Genomic DNA, 18357 nt, shown 5'->3' on the forward strand with positions numbered 1-18357 from the left:
ACTTGACAAGCTTTGGTAAGCTTCGCAGGCCACATTCTTAATATAGAATCTACATTGTGGCTCGCAAACCTTACAAAGCTCCCTACTCACCAGCTTCTCCGCCAAGTGCTCACCTCCTCTTCAGCTTCTCCCCTTCATAATCATCTCACCGGCATATCCCCTATCCTTTCTCTTACCCCTTCACTCTATCCTCCCTCCCCCTACCCCCTCTCTCTTTCCCCCCTCCTCTCTCTTTCCCCCCTCCTCTCTCTTTCCCCCCTCCTCTCTCTTTCCCCCTCCTTTCTCTTTCCCCCCCTCCTCTCTCTTTCCCCCCTCCTCTCTCTTTCCCCCCTCCTCTCTCTTTCCCCCTCCTCTCTCTTTCCCCCCTCCTCTCTTTCCCCCCTCCTCTTTCCCCCCTCCTCTCTCTTTCCCCCCTCCTCTCTCTTCCCCCCCTCCTTTCTTTCCCCTCCTCCTCTCTCTTTCCCCCCTCCTCTCTCTTTCAACCCCTCCTCTCTCTTTCCACCCCTCTCTCTTTCCCCCCCTCTCTCTTTCCCCCCCTCCTCTCTCTTTCCCCCTCCTCTCTCTCTTTCCCCCCTCCTCTCTCTCTTTCCCCCCCATCCTCTCTCTCCCCCCCTCTCTCTCCTCCCCTCCTCACTCTCCCCCCTCCTCTCTCTTCCCCCCCCTCCTCTCTCTTTCCCCCCCTCCTCTCTCTTTCCCCCCCTCCTCTCTTTCCCCCCCTCCTCTCTTCCCCCCCTCCTCTCTTTCCCCCCCTCCTCTCTCTCCCCCCCCTGTCCTCTCTCTTTACCCCCCCCTCCTCTCTCTTTACCCTCCCTCCTCTCTCGCCTTGCTTGCCTCTTTCATTCAATAATGCTTTATTGACATACCTTGACAATTCACAGGCATTGCCAAAGCTATGTATAACTTGTCACGGTGAGATTATGGCAGGCTGTATAAGTCACACATAAATATATATAACAGATGATATATATTTATCACTGGGTCTGAACCGGGACGAGTCTTAGATATAATAAAGTATATTTATTCCTTTGGATAGGTGAACACACGAATAATACAGTAACAGACAAGAAGTACACTTACTTTGGGGTTGGGGAATGAGAAGTATATAGCATAGCAATTCTCTCGCAATCAGGTAGCTATCAGATGATAAATTGAAGACCAAGGATACAGGGTGAACATCAGTTTATAAACCTTTTGTGCCCTATCCTTAACTTTGAGTACCGTGGATTGGTTTTCAATTAACTCCAGCCAGTGGTTAACGTGGGAACACTTTTTGACCCATGCCCCCCGGCCAGTTGGGATATGCGCAGTAGAGCTCTGGGGTCCCATTTCTATAACCCCTCCTCTATATGAGGAATGCCAGCTAGTCTACCAAATGGAGTACCTGGCAGGAAATCCTTTGTTGTGAGGTGTGAAATGGAACACTTGAAGACTGCCCTGGTTTGAGGAGTCTCCACCCTCATGCAAACAGTGGAGGTGACAAAATCCTTTGAAACATACTCAGGTCCTAGACATGGGGTCGCCTTTCTGGCCATATGCTACTCTGGTATGCAAAGGAATTTCCTCTGAGTTTTACCCATATCTTGGAATGTTGGATAAAACATGAACATATTAAAATATCCGGTTCCTTTGGGTCCAGCAGGTCCAAACTTCCCAGTTCTCAATGCCGGAACTGGGACACCCTATGGTCCAATTTGCGACCTACTACGACCTGGGAAACCGGAGATACACAAATACACTTAAAAACCGTTTTACATTTTAATACACAAAACTCCGCTGTAAATCAAATCACGGTTTTTCACTAAATCCCCATTGAAAACAACGGGTTCCGCCGCCATAGACTCTCAATGGCAAACCGCCGCCATTGGCGGCTATGGGAATCCCCGCCATAGACTTTCAACGGGGCGATGCCGCCGTTGAAGTCAATGGGGGTTTTCCGCCGTAGCCCGTCAATGGGGTTTGGCCGCCATTGAAGTCTATGGGAAAAATCCCGAACTTTCAAGGGGATCCATACTCGGTCGGGTTGGTCCCAGAGGGTCAAGGATGGTTCTGCAGTGATGCCGGAGCAGTGGCTACAGACACCCCAAACCCTGACTCTCTGGACCCTCCGGAACCGGAGCTATGGAATACAAAATTTCTGCATTTGACACTTAGCCGTTTTCCTGAGCTGTTTTTGCCGCCGCCATTGGAACCTATGGCGCGGCTGCCCTCCTCGGTTCGACCCGTACCGGGGGTCCAGGATACGGGGATCCAGTTGTGGTCGAGTGGGGGGAGGTCTAGGAACTAGGGACAGAAAGAATTTTATTCCTAGGGGCCCTGGAACTGTTTATTCCCACTCCACTTGTCGTTGAACTTGACTTGTAAGTTATCAAAGCTCTCCTATTGAAAATGTATCCGCTTTGCGGTTAAGCGTTTTGGACGGCAGCCAACTTGTTCCTGGAAAGCTCTCTCGAGGGTTTCTCCATTGAAGTCAATGAGCCCATTGACTTTCAATGGGAAACCGCCGCTCTCCCTCTCGGACGCCATCTGCTGGTCTTCTCAGGAACCGGACTCCCTAGCAAGATTCACCATTAAGAAGCATTGAGCCCTAATGGCGGCCTATGGGAACCTGCAAAATGGTGCCTGAAAAGGCGGGAAAATTACACAAAGGGCTATAATCACTATACCACTATTAACCCTTGTGCTCCCAGATGGATCCCAGTGTGTGTGGACTGCAGACCAGATGTTACAATAAAACAGGAAAAAACAGGGGAATACACATGTACATGTCATTACAGGGGTTAAATCACCGTTCTGGGCCTTAGCCCAGTTAACCCTTTGACTCCTGGGGGAAGTCAGGGGATGGCCAAATGGGGTGTAACCCCTTTAATCCCGGGCCACTCCCTTTCTCCCTCTACACCTCCCCTTCTTAATGAGTGTCCTGTGGCCCACTGGCCCTAACGGGGAGTGGGGCACTGCTGGCACCATTAATGAACTCAGTCTCAGAGGGATAGTCCTGGCGTGAAAGTCCATCAGCATTGCTGTTTTCACTGCCCTTTTTGTGTTGAATGGTAAATTCAAATTCTTGCAAAGCCAAGCTCCATCTCAGCAACTTGGCATTCTCTCCTGATACCCTCTGTAGCCAACTCAGGGGATTGTGGTCTGTGATGACCGTGAAAGCCCTCCCATATACATAGGGCTGAAGCTTTTTGAGTGCCCACACAATGGCCAAGCACTCTTTCTCAATGGTGGCATATGCCATTTCCCTGGGGAGCAGTTTGCGACTTAGATACACCACAGGGTGTTCTTTGCCGTCGTCCCCCACCTGGCTTAACACAGCCCCCACACCAAAGTCCGAGGCATCAGTTTGTATAAGAAAATGCTTGGTATAGTCTGGGGCAGCCAGTATAGGGGCTCCAGCAAGCGCAGTTTTCAGGTCTTGGAAAGCAGTTTCACAGGCAGGAGTCCAGGTTAATAAGCACAGGCAGTTGCTTCTTGGTCAGATCAGTCAGGGGTGTGGCCAGGGCGCTGTACTGTGGGACAAATTTCCTATAGTACCCTGCGGTGCCCAAAAATGCCATGACCTGTTTCTTGGTTTTTGGAACAGGCCACTCAACTATGGCTTCTACCTTGGCTGGCTCTGGTTTGAGATGCCCTCCACCCACCCTGTGCCCTAAGTACAGGACTTCTGCCATCCCTACCATACATTTAGTGGGTTTTAAGGTAAGCCCAGCCTCCCTGATCCTACCCAGCACCGCAGACACATGTCCTATGTGGGATTCCCAGGAATTACTAAAGACAGCAATGTCATCTAAGTAAGCCCTGGCATAGCTCTGCATCCCTTCCAGTAACCTATTGACCAGGCGTTGAAAGGTAGCCGGGGCATTCTTCATCCCAAATGGCATCACTAAGAACTCATAGAGGCCACTTGGAGTGATGAATGCTGACTTCTCCCTAGCCTCCAGGGTCAGTGGGATTTGCCAATAGCCTTTGCTCAAATCCATGGTGGTCAGATACTTTGCCCCCGCGAGTTCATCTAGTAACTCATCAATGCGGGGCATGGGGTAAGCATCTGACACCGTCTCAGCGTTGAGCAACCGGTAGTCCACACAAAACCTGGTGGTCTTGTCCTTTTTAGGAACTAGGACTACTGGACTTGCCCAAGGGCTCTGGGACGGAGTAATTACCCCTAGGGTCAGCATCTCCTCAATCTCTCTCTCCATACTGGTCTTGACCTCTGCTGACACTCTATAAGCGTGCTTATGCAGAGGCTGCAGGTCCCCTGTGTGTACTGGGTGTTTTGTGAGATGTGTGGTCCCTGGCAGGTCAGTGAAGAGGGCGCTATACTGAGCTAGCATGTCCCTGGCTTCTCCCTTCTGCCTAGCACTCAACTGTGCCCCCCTATCTCTACCTGCTCTACAGTGTTTCCCTGCCTTGCCTCCCCTAGGAGATCAGGCAGAGCATTGCTCGCCGGATCTTCCAGCAGTGGGCTACAAATGGCCAGCACTGCTCCCATACTCGGTGCTCTGTACTCTTTCAACATGTTGATGTGGTATGTTTTGTGCCTCTCAGGCGCTACCTGTACAACATAGTTGCACTCATTCACCTTTCGGATAACCGGGTACGGTCCCGACCAGGCAGCCATCAGCTTGTTCTCCCAAGTGGGTTTGAGAACAAGCACCTGCTGTCCTGGGATGAATTCTCTGCTACGGGCCTGCTGGTCATACCATCGCTTCTGCTTGGTCTGAGCAGCCCTGAGGTGGTCCTGGGCCACCCCCATGAGCATCTCTAACCGGTCTCTGAGATCTACTGCGTACTGGATCACTGAAGCATCAGTAGCAGTAGTCTCCCCTTCCCATCCCTCACGGAATAGGTCCAGAGGTCCACGTACCCTGCGGCCATATAGTAGCTCGAAGGGGGTGAAGCCTGTAGATTCTTGCGGTACCTCTCGGTATGCAAACAGCAAGTGCTGCAGGTGAATCTCCCAGTCTTTCCCCTCTGCCTCTATTAAGGTCCGAAGCATCTGCTTCAGGGTCCCGTTAAACCTCTCACATAATCCGTTGGTCTGGGGATGGTAAGGGGTAGTGCGCCGGTGCTGTACACCGCAGGCATCCCAGAGACAATGTAACAGTTCACTCATGAACTGCGACCCCTGATCGGTTTGGATCTCACTAGGGAAACCTACCCTAGCAAAAATGTTCAGCAAAGCTGCTGCCACTGTCTTGGCACTTATGGTGCCAAGCGCTACCGCCTCAGGGTACATTACAACACTATTTCTACCCATGTTGTCACTGTTCAGCCCTGGTAGGTTTTTGTTCCTCAGGTGTGACTGTTGGTCTTTGGGTGTCTGATAGTGTCACAGGCTGACAGATATTCTGCAACTTTTTTTGCCGTCTTTGCTTCCCCCTCCCCCCTCCTCCCCCCACGACTTTTAATCTCTTGTTCATCCTTCAACGTTGTGAATGATATTCTTCCTAGTAGCAGTTCTTTGTTTCTTCATATTTTGGGCAGTACATGAGGAGATGGATCCCATTTTCCATCAGATCCAGGTCCCATTTCTGAAAGATCCTGTTTTGCTCTGTTTTCCAAGTCTGTGACCTATTTCAATCTCCAGCCTATGGTCACTGATCTTGTCTTTGGTCTTCATTTGCCTATGTTTTGGATTATTCACTGTTAGCAGATATTCTGCTAGGGTGTAGCTCCTGTCTAGAAGTCTGTAGCATGTCATATTTTTTTGTCTTTTTATGTAGGTTTCCCGGTAGGTTTTATATCTTTGCTCTGTTTCTTTAGACAGGAGATTCCAAGTTTGGTTTCTGAATGACTGCTGTTTCTTTGGGAGATGTGGGTCTAAGGCCGCGTTCACACAGGGAGCTTCGCGACGCTGCATGAACGTGCCTCCGTCTGCTGGGCGATGTGTGATCATCCCCAACAGACGAAATGACCCGACACAAGGCGACATGGGGGGGGGGGGGGCTTGTGGGTGTGTGTAATCCCAGGGGCTACAGTGCAATGCCGTTCTTTATTAAGAAGTCTTAGAAAAGTCATGCATTTACTGCATTATTTACAGTTTAAAATGGGGTAAAATCTTTTATATCTTAAGACGTTGCAGACATTTGGATGTATCATTTGTGTGTGTGTTTGCAGTAAATATGTTCATTCGTTCTCTGCCCAGAACTGCCGAGTCTCCTGTCAATTTCAGCAGCCACTCAATGTAAACGTCTGGACATTGATTGGCTGCTGAAATTGACGTCATGCTGCCGCAGCTGGAGATCAGTTTCAAAAGACACCCGCGACTGCAGCAGCGTCGACGCCGTACTTTGCAGCCAATGGTAGTTTCAATACTGAACACTACCATTGGCCACCAGGAGTCTGTCACGAACGCGCACGCTCATAAGTGCGCACACGTCGTGTAGCGTGCTGAGTGAGCGGGGCCTTAGTCACTGGTATTCAGAAGTCTTTAGTGATCAGGTGATTTGTAGTGCTTTGAATTGGAGAGACTCTGTCACTATTCTTGAGATGTATCTTGAGATCTCTATCTCAGTATGGGGGTCTCACTAGTTCTGCCCTGCATGCATTGTTAGGGGCATTTCTGTGGACCTTCAGTACTTTGCATGCTTTCTGTTGGACTAGCATCCCACTTGGTGTAATCTTCGTTCTGGCTGGGGGCCCAGACTTCACTGCCATATATCAATATTGGTTTAGTAATGCATCCAAATAACTTTAGCCAGAGTTTTATAGGAGGATTGATGTCTTGGAACCTGGACTTTATATTGCAAAATGCTCACATTGCATTTTCTTGTAGACCTTTCATGCCTTGGATGAAGTTTCCTGAGGCACTGAATGTTATTCCCAAGTACATGTATTTGGTTGGTTGTTCAATAATCTCCCCATTCATGCAAAACTGGTATTGGCTGGCTTGTATTTATTAAATATTTTTTTGGGGGAAACCATCATTTTGGTCTTTGTTTGGTTTATTTTTAGGCCCCACAAGCTACAATAGTTTTCCAATATGTTTAGGCTTTGCTCTGTTGGGGACAAGAGGACCAAGTCATCAGCATAGAGCAGGCAGCTACCCTTTACGTCTCCAAGCATTAATATAGGGGATGAGGATTCCTCCAAAGTGAATGCCAGGTCATTCATGTAGATGTTAAATAGAATTGGACTGAGGCAGCATCCCTGTCTCGCTCCATGTCCTGTTTGGATGGGTCTGTCCTCATATTGTTTATTTTCACACTACACTCTGGGAGTACATTCCTTTAATTATGCCGTATACCTTCCCCCCCAATACCACTTTGAAGGAGTTTTCTAAATAGTCCTGGGTGCCAAATTGAATCAAATGGAAGTCAGTAAAGCATGCAAAGATTTTCCCTTTCTGACCCTATATACATTCTTGTCTATTAAAGTGTGTAGAGTATACTGTGTATGTGGTCAGTTGTTCTATGGTTGGGAAGAAATTCTATTTGGCTCCAGTGTAAGATCTTTTTTGTCCCTAATGAATGTATGGTTTCTCCTATATAAAATGCTGCAAAACAGTTTACCTAGACTGCTGCTTAATCCGATTTTTATATATAGGGACGATCAGCCCACCTGTCCATGCTTTGGGTACTTGGCCAGATATGAGTATCGGCTTACAGTTTTACCATTGCTGCTTGTAGTTTGGAAGTGCTGCATTTGGTCATGTCATTGGTTATTGTGTTGAACCACGGTGCTTTACTTGATTTTAGCTGTTTCAATGGCTCCTTTAATGACACTGACAGAGCTAGTGTATTGAGTGGGCTCTGGTAGTCTTTAATTGCATGTTCTAATATGTGCAGCTTGTCGACAATGGCAATTTGGTCTGGTGTCAATTGCTCCACTTTGCTGGCTTTTTAGAGATTTGAGGTGAAAATGACAGGAGTGGCGCGCTCATACAATTTCAGTGCTTATAAGTCCGTGATGTGCACACAATCAGACAAACTTTTAGTGAAAGTAGTATCGGCGTCGCAGAGGCGGTGAGATCTCCGCTTCAGAGTACCTGTTTTTATTCCGATATATGCCTTAAAGAATTGCTATACTGTAAGTGCACATTTGAGGCACATGTTTTATTAATATATAACGTTTTTCCATATATTTGCAGAATGTTGTTATTCTGGATCCAGGGCATGTGAGTAAGTCCAGATAGCTAAACTCGTCCCCTTTTTAAAGCACACAAAGTCCTTCTATTTTCTTCAACTTTATTGGGGGAGTTAACAGAAATAAAAGTACTTGCACAAGGATATAATTGGCAGATTTCTCTTGTCAGGAGAATGACCTAATAATGGGAAGGTGTTCTGCTGTGTGAGTACTTAGAGAGGAAGGTGCTTTGTTATAGGAGAAGGTAAAAAAGGATTGCCTTTGCAGAGGGAGTAATGGAGGGTAGAGAGTACTCACTTAGGCAGCTTGTTAGGAAAGGAAGTACATTTTCCCGTGACAGGAACAGGATGAGGACCAATCAATTTAACAGAAAGGGGCAGGGGAACAACAGGGCTAAACCAACCTCATGTCAATAAGGATTGGGAGGTTGCCAGGGCAACCAACTAGTGGCTGTGTAAAGAGGGGAACATGTTTCAATAATGTTGCCGTTTACACAGCTCTGGCTGCATCAGAGCAGGGAAAAAACATGTAACTTCCATGGGGAGAGCTGGCAGTGTGAGACCAGAGAAAATATATAATCCTGTTCCAGGACAGTTGTTCTTTTCTCGAGATAAACCACATCATTCCAACATCCACCAGCATTTGCCAGAGATATTGATATGCTTATTTGATTCTTATATAACTTGTGAAGGATCTTCTATCACTTTACCATTTTTGAGATATTACTACTCTATGGTCCATTTTTCTGTTGTTTTTTTTACATTTTATGATGTCCCCCGCTCCCTCATCTTTTCTGGAATACTGCTTTTTAGCGTTTTGAGAAATGTTGTTCCCACACGTTTCCGGGTGTGATTGCTAGCTGTAGGTCTCCTGATTTATTATGTATGGCCTTCCATTTGTTCCAGAAGGTGTTAGAGGACTGGGCTTCTCCAATTTTCGGTAGTTTTTGTGTTTGAAGATTTTGAAGTGAAACTGCTTTGCTGGCACCTACAGGGCTTTCATGGGGAAAAAAATCCTTGTACTGTAACGAAAAACCGCAACGCAGGTGACTTTAAGGAACTAATGGCGCACGCGTGGCCGTCTAACTCGCGCATGCGCAAAAAACTTGTAGCTCGCACGGAGCTTATGCTAAACGCATGCGCACAAGAAGGGGTTGTGGCCCCATGCGCGCCGCGGTCCTCTGCCCATGCGCGCCACGGCCCTCTGCCCATGCGCAACACGTAAACTAAACCGAAGGGGTCAGAAGAGGAGCCAGGGAACACCTGGCAGGGATAAAAAGGAGCAAGAAGGGTGGGACCGAAACCCGGGGCTGTGAAAGAGCTGCTTCCCCCGAGGCTGAAACACACACACAGTGCCGCCCCCCCCCCCCCCCCCCCCGTCCCCCCAAGGAATTCACAGTTAGTGTAAATATAGAAGTGCAAATAGTTAAAACGGGGTGTGTGCTGAGCACGCGCGTTCTAAGTGAAACTTCTTTGCATTTTGTCACTGAAATTGTGTTTTAATTTTTAATTAAAAACATCACCATCACAAATAAAATTTAGGTGACAAAAAACAAAGACGTTTCACTTAAAATGCGTGTGCTCGGCACACACACCCTTTCTTTGTTTTGTTATTGATCTGAATCTCTTCAGGGTGCCTTGGTATACATATTGCATGGTATGGGTCTCTGTGTTTTAGATTTGATATTTTGTGCAGAGATTTACAGTCTGAGTCAAACCAAATATTCTGGGGTTTCTTGTGTTTGCCATGTCTCTTGTATTGCTGTGTTACAGATACAGTAGTGATGTGCTGGCAGCATTTTTTATAATGCTTCTAATGTCTCTAGAGGCCTATACTGGATCTCCTCAGAGAGCTGCCTGTATTCCATTAGTATAAAACATTCAAGTTGTCTTTGCATCTCCCCGCTGTTGAGGCATTCCTCATACTGAGCTCTGCTGAGATGTGTCCATTTGTACCTGGGTAAGAGGCGGTATAAGATTTGTGGCGAGTTAATCACTGTCCTATCTCCCGTAGGTGTAGCACAGTTTGACTGTGATCAAACACGTGGTTATGTGGTCTGCTGGATTTTTGAAGTGAAACTTCTTTAGTGGCACCTATTCTGATGGGACAAAACTGGAGAGATGGGGCCGAAATATGAAACGGAAGTGACGTCACAGCTCCCCCCGCCTCCTTCCCCACGCGCCGCTCCCCTCACACGGCCGATCACATATGCGGCGGCGCGGCGCCGGCGCCGCTCCTAACGGCCGCCGTTCCCCGCCCACTGCTAACTCGCTGCCATGCCGCGCATGCGCAGTTGTAATGGCTAACCCCTCCCCTCAGCCCCGGCCGCTCCAGCACATGCGTGCCGGCATACCCCCCAGGTGCATTGCTACATCGATTCCCCGGGGGGCTTGAGGCCGCTGACCCGGCTGCCGGAGGAAGCCAACACCAATGGCTGTGGGGTCTGCATGCTGCGCAACTACCTCTTCATAGGGGGGGCAGCGGGGACCGGGCCCGCCTCTCCAACCGGGTCTCCTGCTACAACCCGCTGACCGGCTCCTGGGACCAGACCCGTTCTCTGTCCCAGCCGCGCTCCCAGGTCATTAGTAGCCCTGTGCGGGCACTTGTACGCCATCGGGGGCGAGTGAACGTCCGCCATTGCCACCCCCGCTCCCATGCCGTGCATGCGCAGCAGTGATGGCGGCAGAAGAGGCTGTTGGTGTTGGCTGTGCAAGGGAACGGAGAGTGGGGGGGTTTGAGCGTGCTGCGTCCCCTACAGCACCATCAGAGGGGGGGGAAGAGCGCCCCGCGCGCATTACCATGCCCTTCTGTAACCCCCTCGTGGCCCCGTACCTCCTCCGGGGAGCTGGCTGCAGCAGGACACGCAGCTCTACCGGGGGTAGAGAATGGGGGCTGCTCCGCGGTCGTGTACCTCCGGGGGGGGGGGAGTAAGGAGAGAGGGGGCAGGACACAGACAGAGAGACATACACACCACACAAACACTGACAGACATACACACACTGACTGACACACATACACACTTACTGACAGATACACACACACACACACTGACTGACACACACACACACACTCACTGACTGATACACACACACTGACTGACACACATACACACACACACACACACTGACTGACACACATACACACTCACTGACTGACACACATACACACACACACACTGACTGACACACACACATATACACACTGACTGACACACACACATACACACACTGACTGACACACATACACACACACAATGACTGACACACACACATACACACTCACTGACTGACATACACACACAGACTGACACACATAAACACACAGACTGACACACACACACAGACTGACGCGCACGCAGACCGACGCGCACGCACGCGCAGACCGACGCGCCCACACACACGCAGACCGACGCGCCCACGCACGCGCAGACCGACGCACGTGCAGACCGAAGCACGCACGCACAGACCGACGCGCGCGCAGACCGACGTGCGCGAGCGCAGAACAGATAAGAATAGGCCCCCTGGTTTTGCAAGTGGAGACTCTCTGAGTCCATGATGTGGAAGGTCTCCTGGTTATAGTATGGGGATTCACTGGGTGGGATGTGTAATGCACATAAGCAAATATCTGTTTTGTTGCTGAAGTCACATCCCAGACATCTTAGGCCACAGGTGACTTGATCTCTTTTTATTGGTGTTAAGTATTTTTCTCATTCCCTTTTATACCAGATTGTTCTGCCCCTGGATTGTCTTCCTCTCTTTTGATTTAGATTATTCTGGGGAAGGACCTTGAGTTCCTGGTATCCATTTCTACAGCCTATAGTTGTTGTGATAAAATGCCATGTCTCATAGAAGATGATGATATCATGGTTATTCATATTTTCAGTAAAGTCTTTTGTTATTGTTTTGTCTCAAAATGGGCGATTTCAGTCCTTGTATGTTCCAGTTACTAATAATTAAGGACGGCATTAAGAGAAGTTATTGCAATACTAGAGCAGCTGTGAAATACAATGATTCATATATCGTATAGGTTGTGTAACTTGGGTGAAAGAGATACACTTCTGATAACAGTTTATCTGTAGTGCATATTATGTGCAGGTATTTTCCTATTTGTCTGATTATCTTAGATCATAGGCGCTAGCTGCCCTACAGCTCTATACAGCTGCTGTACAATTTCTGCCAGTCTGCTGTTTGATGGCTCTCTCGCTCTCCTCCGTCTCTTTTTTTCTCGCTCGTTCTCCTCTGTTTTCTCGCTCCGCCCCACCCTACGTGTGGCAATAGTGGAATCTCACCCAGGCGGTGATTATGGAAGTTGGCCCTAACATGCGTGTAGGGACCACTCGGGTGGGCTCCCGCCACACTGCAGCCTCCTCAACTGAAGACCTGCAACACAGGTATTGCCAAGGGTGCTGGTCACTATCTATGGTTGGCTGCAGGCAGGCAACCGGTCTGGCTTGCGGGCCGTACTTTGCCCACCCCTGTTCTGGGCACTGCCAGAGGTGAAGTGCAGCCTATAATTGTCAGAGGTGACGGCACAGCTCAGCACAGACTCTTTCCCAGGGATCTGCGCAGCCTTTTGCGTGGGTGTGCTGATTGCGTGTGGCTAGTGCTGGGAAGAAGCATGAGCGGCAACGACAGTAACCAGGCCAACACCTCCAGAAATCAGGTCCAAGGTGGGAGGGGGTGCGGCTGCTGCCCGGCGGGCCATAAATGACCCTGTGTACAAGGATTCACGACTTTGGAGCCATCACACTGGGGAGCGAGTATTCAGGGGTGAGAGGGTATAATATGGCAGCAGGAGGTAATGAGGGGGGTGAGAGGGGAGGGGTGTTATATGGGAAGAGAGGAAGGGGTCTGTAATTGTATAGAGGTGGGAGTGGGGGTTATAATTATATAAAGGGGAAAATTACCCAGGAGTACATGAGGTTTCTAATGTATGTGTGAAGTGGTAATAGTTAAAAATATTGGAAATAAATACTGGAGTAATGATGGATAATGGGAAAGTACAATGATGCGACCCTCCACTGATCCCTGTCACTCTTAGGCCGCGATTATAGTGGTGACGCGTGTGTGCAGCTGTCAAGCTATGTTTACAAGTTATTAAACCAAGAAAAATGGTGCTATTTCTGTTGGAATGCCCTTTTGTGTTTCAACACAAGTTTTGTCCATATCTTAAGGCATTTCTCTTGCTTGCCATTTTGCTGATGACAGCATTAAGGGCAAAAGCCTATGTTTAGGAAAAATCCACTTTTGTGTTCCCGTTTGAAGACGCACTTACATTTGCTGTTCATTCTTTAAGGTGTAACATACTTGGGTTTCCACATTTGTAGTAAAATAGAGAGCTACTGGAAGAAAGACGAGGCACAGTGCTGTTAGAAAGAACTTTGTTATAATCATATACCTTTTCTTTTCCTCTGTGCCAAGGTAAGCTCACTAAGTGCTGCTATTCTCAATACCAAAGGCGACTAGATTCATTGTTTGGTTGTGTTGAAAACTATATGAACGACTTAACACAGGATGTCCTATATCTTCTTCTCCCAGTTTTATGTGCGCCAATATCCATAATCTGAAACATCTTGTTGATTGCTCTGACATTGGAACAAAAGGAACCAAATTTGAGATTTCCCTGCGTTCATTTACGCCATTATTACCATTTGCAACACTTCATATGTAGGCCCTAAGCCAGTGGTTTCCAACCTTATTTTGGCTAAGGAACCGTATGTGAAATTCTCAGGAACCCCAAGCCTCTAACAGGGAGTCAGAGATCAGATGCATGGTCAATTCTTCTGTATTTGGTACAATTTTAAAATGACCTGAAAATTACAGGGAACCCTTTAGGGGATGCTTGGGGAACCCTAAGGTTCCTAGAAACCCTGATTGAAAAACACTGCCCTAACCTCTGGGGCAGGTTCTGAGAGAAATATATGTGAACTTAAACCTACAAACAAGTACAAATGTAGGCATGTATTGTGATCACCTGCAGCTGCTTATTGGGCAGCTTGTGGAAGGCCAGCCCCTCCTTCTTCTTCTAGGTATATAATCTCCCAGCAAGGTCCCTGTATTTCACTATTCACTTTACTTGCAGACATGTGAGTATCTCCACTGGTATATACCAGTTTTTAACTGCACTATGTTGTATAAGCATAGGCTTGGATATATTAACCCCTTCTGGGTTTATTTCACATAACATTAGTATGCATTTAGCGTAGTGACCTGCTATAGAGACTTACATTGATGTGGTTAGCAGGCTTGGCATTATTTGATCAAAGGATGTAAACCAAAAGTCTCCTTTATCTTATAGATTTTTACACCATATTATATATATTATATATATTATATATATAATATATTTTATATATATATAAAAACAGAAAAAGAGAGAGAGCGCACGCCCCATAGCATAACACTGTATGTTTATTGTAAAAAGAAGGGAAGGGGGGTGGGGGGGGGGATAGGAATCACACTCACAAGATTAAAATGAATAAAAGGCAGTTTGTGAATATATATCACCACCATCCGGTTCTGTACAGAAGAATAGCGTCTGTGGACTGCACACACTGCACACACTGCACACACTGCACACACTGCACACACACACTGCACACACACACTGCACACACACTGCCACACTGCACACACACTGCCACACTGCACACTGCACACACACTGCTCATTGCTCACACTGCACACACTGACACACTGCACACTGCACACACACTGCTCATTGCTCACACTGCACACACTGCACACACTGCACACACACTGCACACACACTGCACACTGCACACACACTGCACACTGCACACACACTGCACACTGCACACACACTGCACACTGCACACACACTGCTCAATGCTCACACTGCACACACTGCACACACTGACACACTGCACACTGCACACACACTGCTCATTGCTCACACTGCACACACACTGCACACACACTGCACACACACTGCACGCACTGACACACTGCACGCACACTGCACACTGCACACACACTGCTCATTGCTCACACTGCACACACTGACACACTGCACACACACTGCACACTGCACACACACTGCACACTGCACACACACTGCTCGTTGCTCACACTGCACACACACTGCACACACACTGCACACACACTGCACACACACACTGCACGCACACACTGCACGCACACACTGCACGCACACACTGCACGCACACACTGCTCATTGCTCACACTGCACACACTACACACACTACACACACTGCACACACTGCACACACACTGCTCATTGCTCACACTGCACACACTGACACATTGCACACACACTGCACACTGCACACACACTGCACACTGCACACTCACAGACACTCACACACACTCTCACACATTCAGACACTTACACACACTTACACACACACTCCTCATTGCTCACACTGCACACACTGACACACTGACACACTGCACACACACTGCACACACACTGCACACACACTGCACACACACTGCACACTGCACACTGCACACTGCACACTGCACACTGCACACTGCACACTGCACACACACTGCTCATTGCTCACACTGCACACACTGACACACTGCACACACACTGCACACTGCACACACACTGCACACACTTACACACACTCACACACACTCACACACACTCACAGGCACTTACACACACATACACACACTTACACACACTTACACACACTCACAGACACTTACACACACTCACACCCACATACACACACCCATATACACACACACTTTCTCTCCCATATATACATAAACACACACACACTCTCTAACTCTACACAGACGGGGGGTGGGGTCGGAGCAGAGGAAAGGCCGCGACCAGCACCACCACCCGCTCCCCCCCCCTCCTCCCGCGCAGGCAGCGGGAGCGCCAGGGACAGCGGTGGAGAAAAGAAACCCCCCGCTACCACCTCCATGCAGGCAGCGGGAGCACCGGGCACGTGGAGGGATCAGAGGTAAGCGGGGACCGGAGGGACATCCCCGCTCCCATCTCCTTCCCCGCGGGCTGTCCTGCGGTGACAGGGGGAAGCGGGGAGCGGAGGGACATGCCCGCTCCCATCTCCTGCCCCGCGGGCTGTCCCGCGGTGACAGGGGGGAGCGGAGGGACATGCCCGCTCCCATCTCCTGTCCCGTGGCCTGTCACGCGGTGACAGGGGGAAGCGGGGACCGGAGGGACATCCCCGCTCCCATCTCCTGTCCCGCGGGATGAATCTGCATTAAAGCGGCGGCCATTTTTTTTTTCGCGACCCCGTTAGTAACGCGGTGGTCTCGGGGTGGACCCCGAGACCCGCGTTATAACGGGGTTTAGCTGTGTATATATATATATATAGTGCAGAATAAATGAGTTCTTCAGTATTCGGTGATACCTTTTTTATTGGACTAACAATTTATGTCATAGGACAAGCTTTTGAGAGTTATCTGTACAGTAAATATCTGTTGTTTTTTTTTTTTTTTCCTCTCTCCACACTGTTTTAGCCATAGATTCCTTTGTATATCAGTATTGCTTGACCTGAAGAAGAGAGGATAACTCTCGAAAGCTTGTCCTATGACATAAATTGTTAGTCCAATAAAAAAGGTATCATCGAATACTGAAGAACTCATTTATCCTGCACTATCGCAACTGGACTAACACGGCTATTTTCTGATATATATATATATATATATATATATATATATATATATATATATATATATATATATTCCCAGTTTATTGCTATCCCTAAGGTAGAAGCGCAGGGATTCACTTTCTGTTTCTCACATTTGTAGGGTGATTATAGTGATAATTGAATGACCTAATAAAATCATTATCCCTAATATGAGAACACGTAGAATATAACTAGCATTCAATATGAATCAATCATCTGTGTCTCAACATTAAATAAATGATTTCTTGATTGTTTTTATCATCAGACACGTGGAAATCTTCCTGGAAGAAATAAACAAATAAATGCATCTAGGAGAGTTAAAAAAAAAAAAGATAATCTCTAACCGAAACAAAATAAGAGAAAATGCTTGTGACGCCTAAACTAGGAAATGTGTGCGTTGTGTTACTGGATCACTCCACTGGGCAAAATGCTTCTAAACTTAGGCTAAGTCCCCGCAAGCGCTGATCGGGCTGAGCGGGTGGCGCTTGCGGAGGAGACTTAAATATGTAGATATATGTAAGTCCCCGCTAACGCACGCGGCGCTTGAGCGCGTGCACACACACACACACTCAGCCGCGATCGACGTTTAGCAAAACAAAAAATCTATACTTGCCCGCACGCTGAACTACCCGCAATGCCCCTCCTCCCCCACGCGCGTACAAGCCGGACACCCGGCGCTCATGCTTGGAACGCTCTCTAAGCATGAGCGCGCTCAGCGCCAGCGGGGACTTCGCCTTAGGAAAAATTACATTATTCATTTCTTTGCTGCCTATAGACTTCATAGATACAGTGAATCATATATAGCCACATTTTAGAGCTTGCACTGTGTCTTCAATTGGGTAATCTAACAGTACTTTAGGCTATTTCAATACCACTAGAGCACTCATCCAACAAGGACTCTGTAAGACTTATCAAAGCCTTTTAAAAACAGTAGAACGAGACCTGGTTGCAGGCTATCATAAGCCAAGATTAGTAAAGATACCGACACATTTGCTAATTTTGTCTCTTGCAGTTTATTGTGTCACTGTTACTTTGCTTGTTGGACTGGTGCATGGCCCTTCCTGTGCAGACCTTGCTAGAGCCAATATCTACCTCCGTTCTGGAAGAGCCTCATTCACCGAAAGCTTCACTTCTTGACTACATATACCGGGTAAGAGTTATTTATTTCTAACAACATTTATATAGCGTCCTTATCCAGGGCTCTGTACATTAGTTAGTAAAACTGGTGGAGTTACATACGGAACATTTCATGTGATGGCATAGAGCAATTCATATGATATCTTTGTGGTAAGGTAAAGGAAGGGAGCATTATGGTCGGGCTGTGGGTTAGGTCCATTGATAAGTTGGATGCAAAATCAAAACTTTCTAACCGCTATTAAGTATGCTGAGAAGTTGCCTTTCAAAGACCTTGGCTCTACTTAAATGAATGGGACTAAAATCTTCTCCAGTATGGGGAAGACGACTTCAAAGCATGTTGTGTTTTTCAGTAGCGGGTTATGTGTTTCAGTGAGGCATTGCAAGACCCGAGCAAGAAAGAGGCTACTTTTTTTTTTTTTGGCAGAAAAACTTCAATTGTGCGTCATAATTTTGCTGATCTATATCACAGAACTAGC

The 18357-nt window shown here is 47.8% G+C and overlaps 1 protein-coding gene across 8 annotated transcripts in view; it reads left to right on the top strand.

The window, feature by feature from the left end:
- The window catches only part of RALGAPA2 (Ral GTPase activating protein catalytic subunit alpha 2), a 315640-nt gene that overhangs the window by 169953 nt on the left and 127330 nt on the right, over nucleotides 1-18357 (top strand). For all 8 annotated transcript variants that reach the window (XM_075596242.1, XM_075596238.1, XM_075596237.1 and 5 more), the window contains one exon: nucleotides 17757-17894. In XM_075596242.1, coding sequence (XP_075452357.1) covers nucleotides 17757-17894 — 138 coding nt within the window. The remainder of the gene's footprint in view (nucleotides 1-17756; nucleotides 17895-18357) is intronic.

This window comes from Ascaphus truei, chromosome 4 (assembly GCF_040206685.1).
Source record: "Ascaphus truei isolate aAscTru1 chromosome 4, aAscTru1.hap1, whole genome shotgun sequence".
Taxonomy (NCBI): Eukaryota; Metazoa; Chordata; class Amphibia; order Anura; family Ascaphidae; genus Ascaphus; species Ascaphus truei.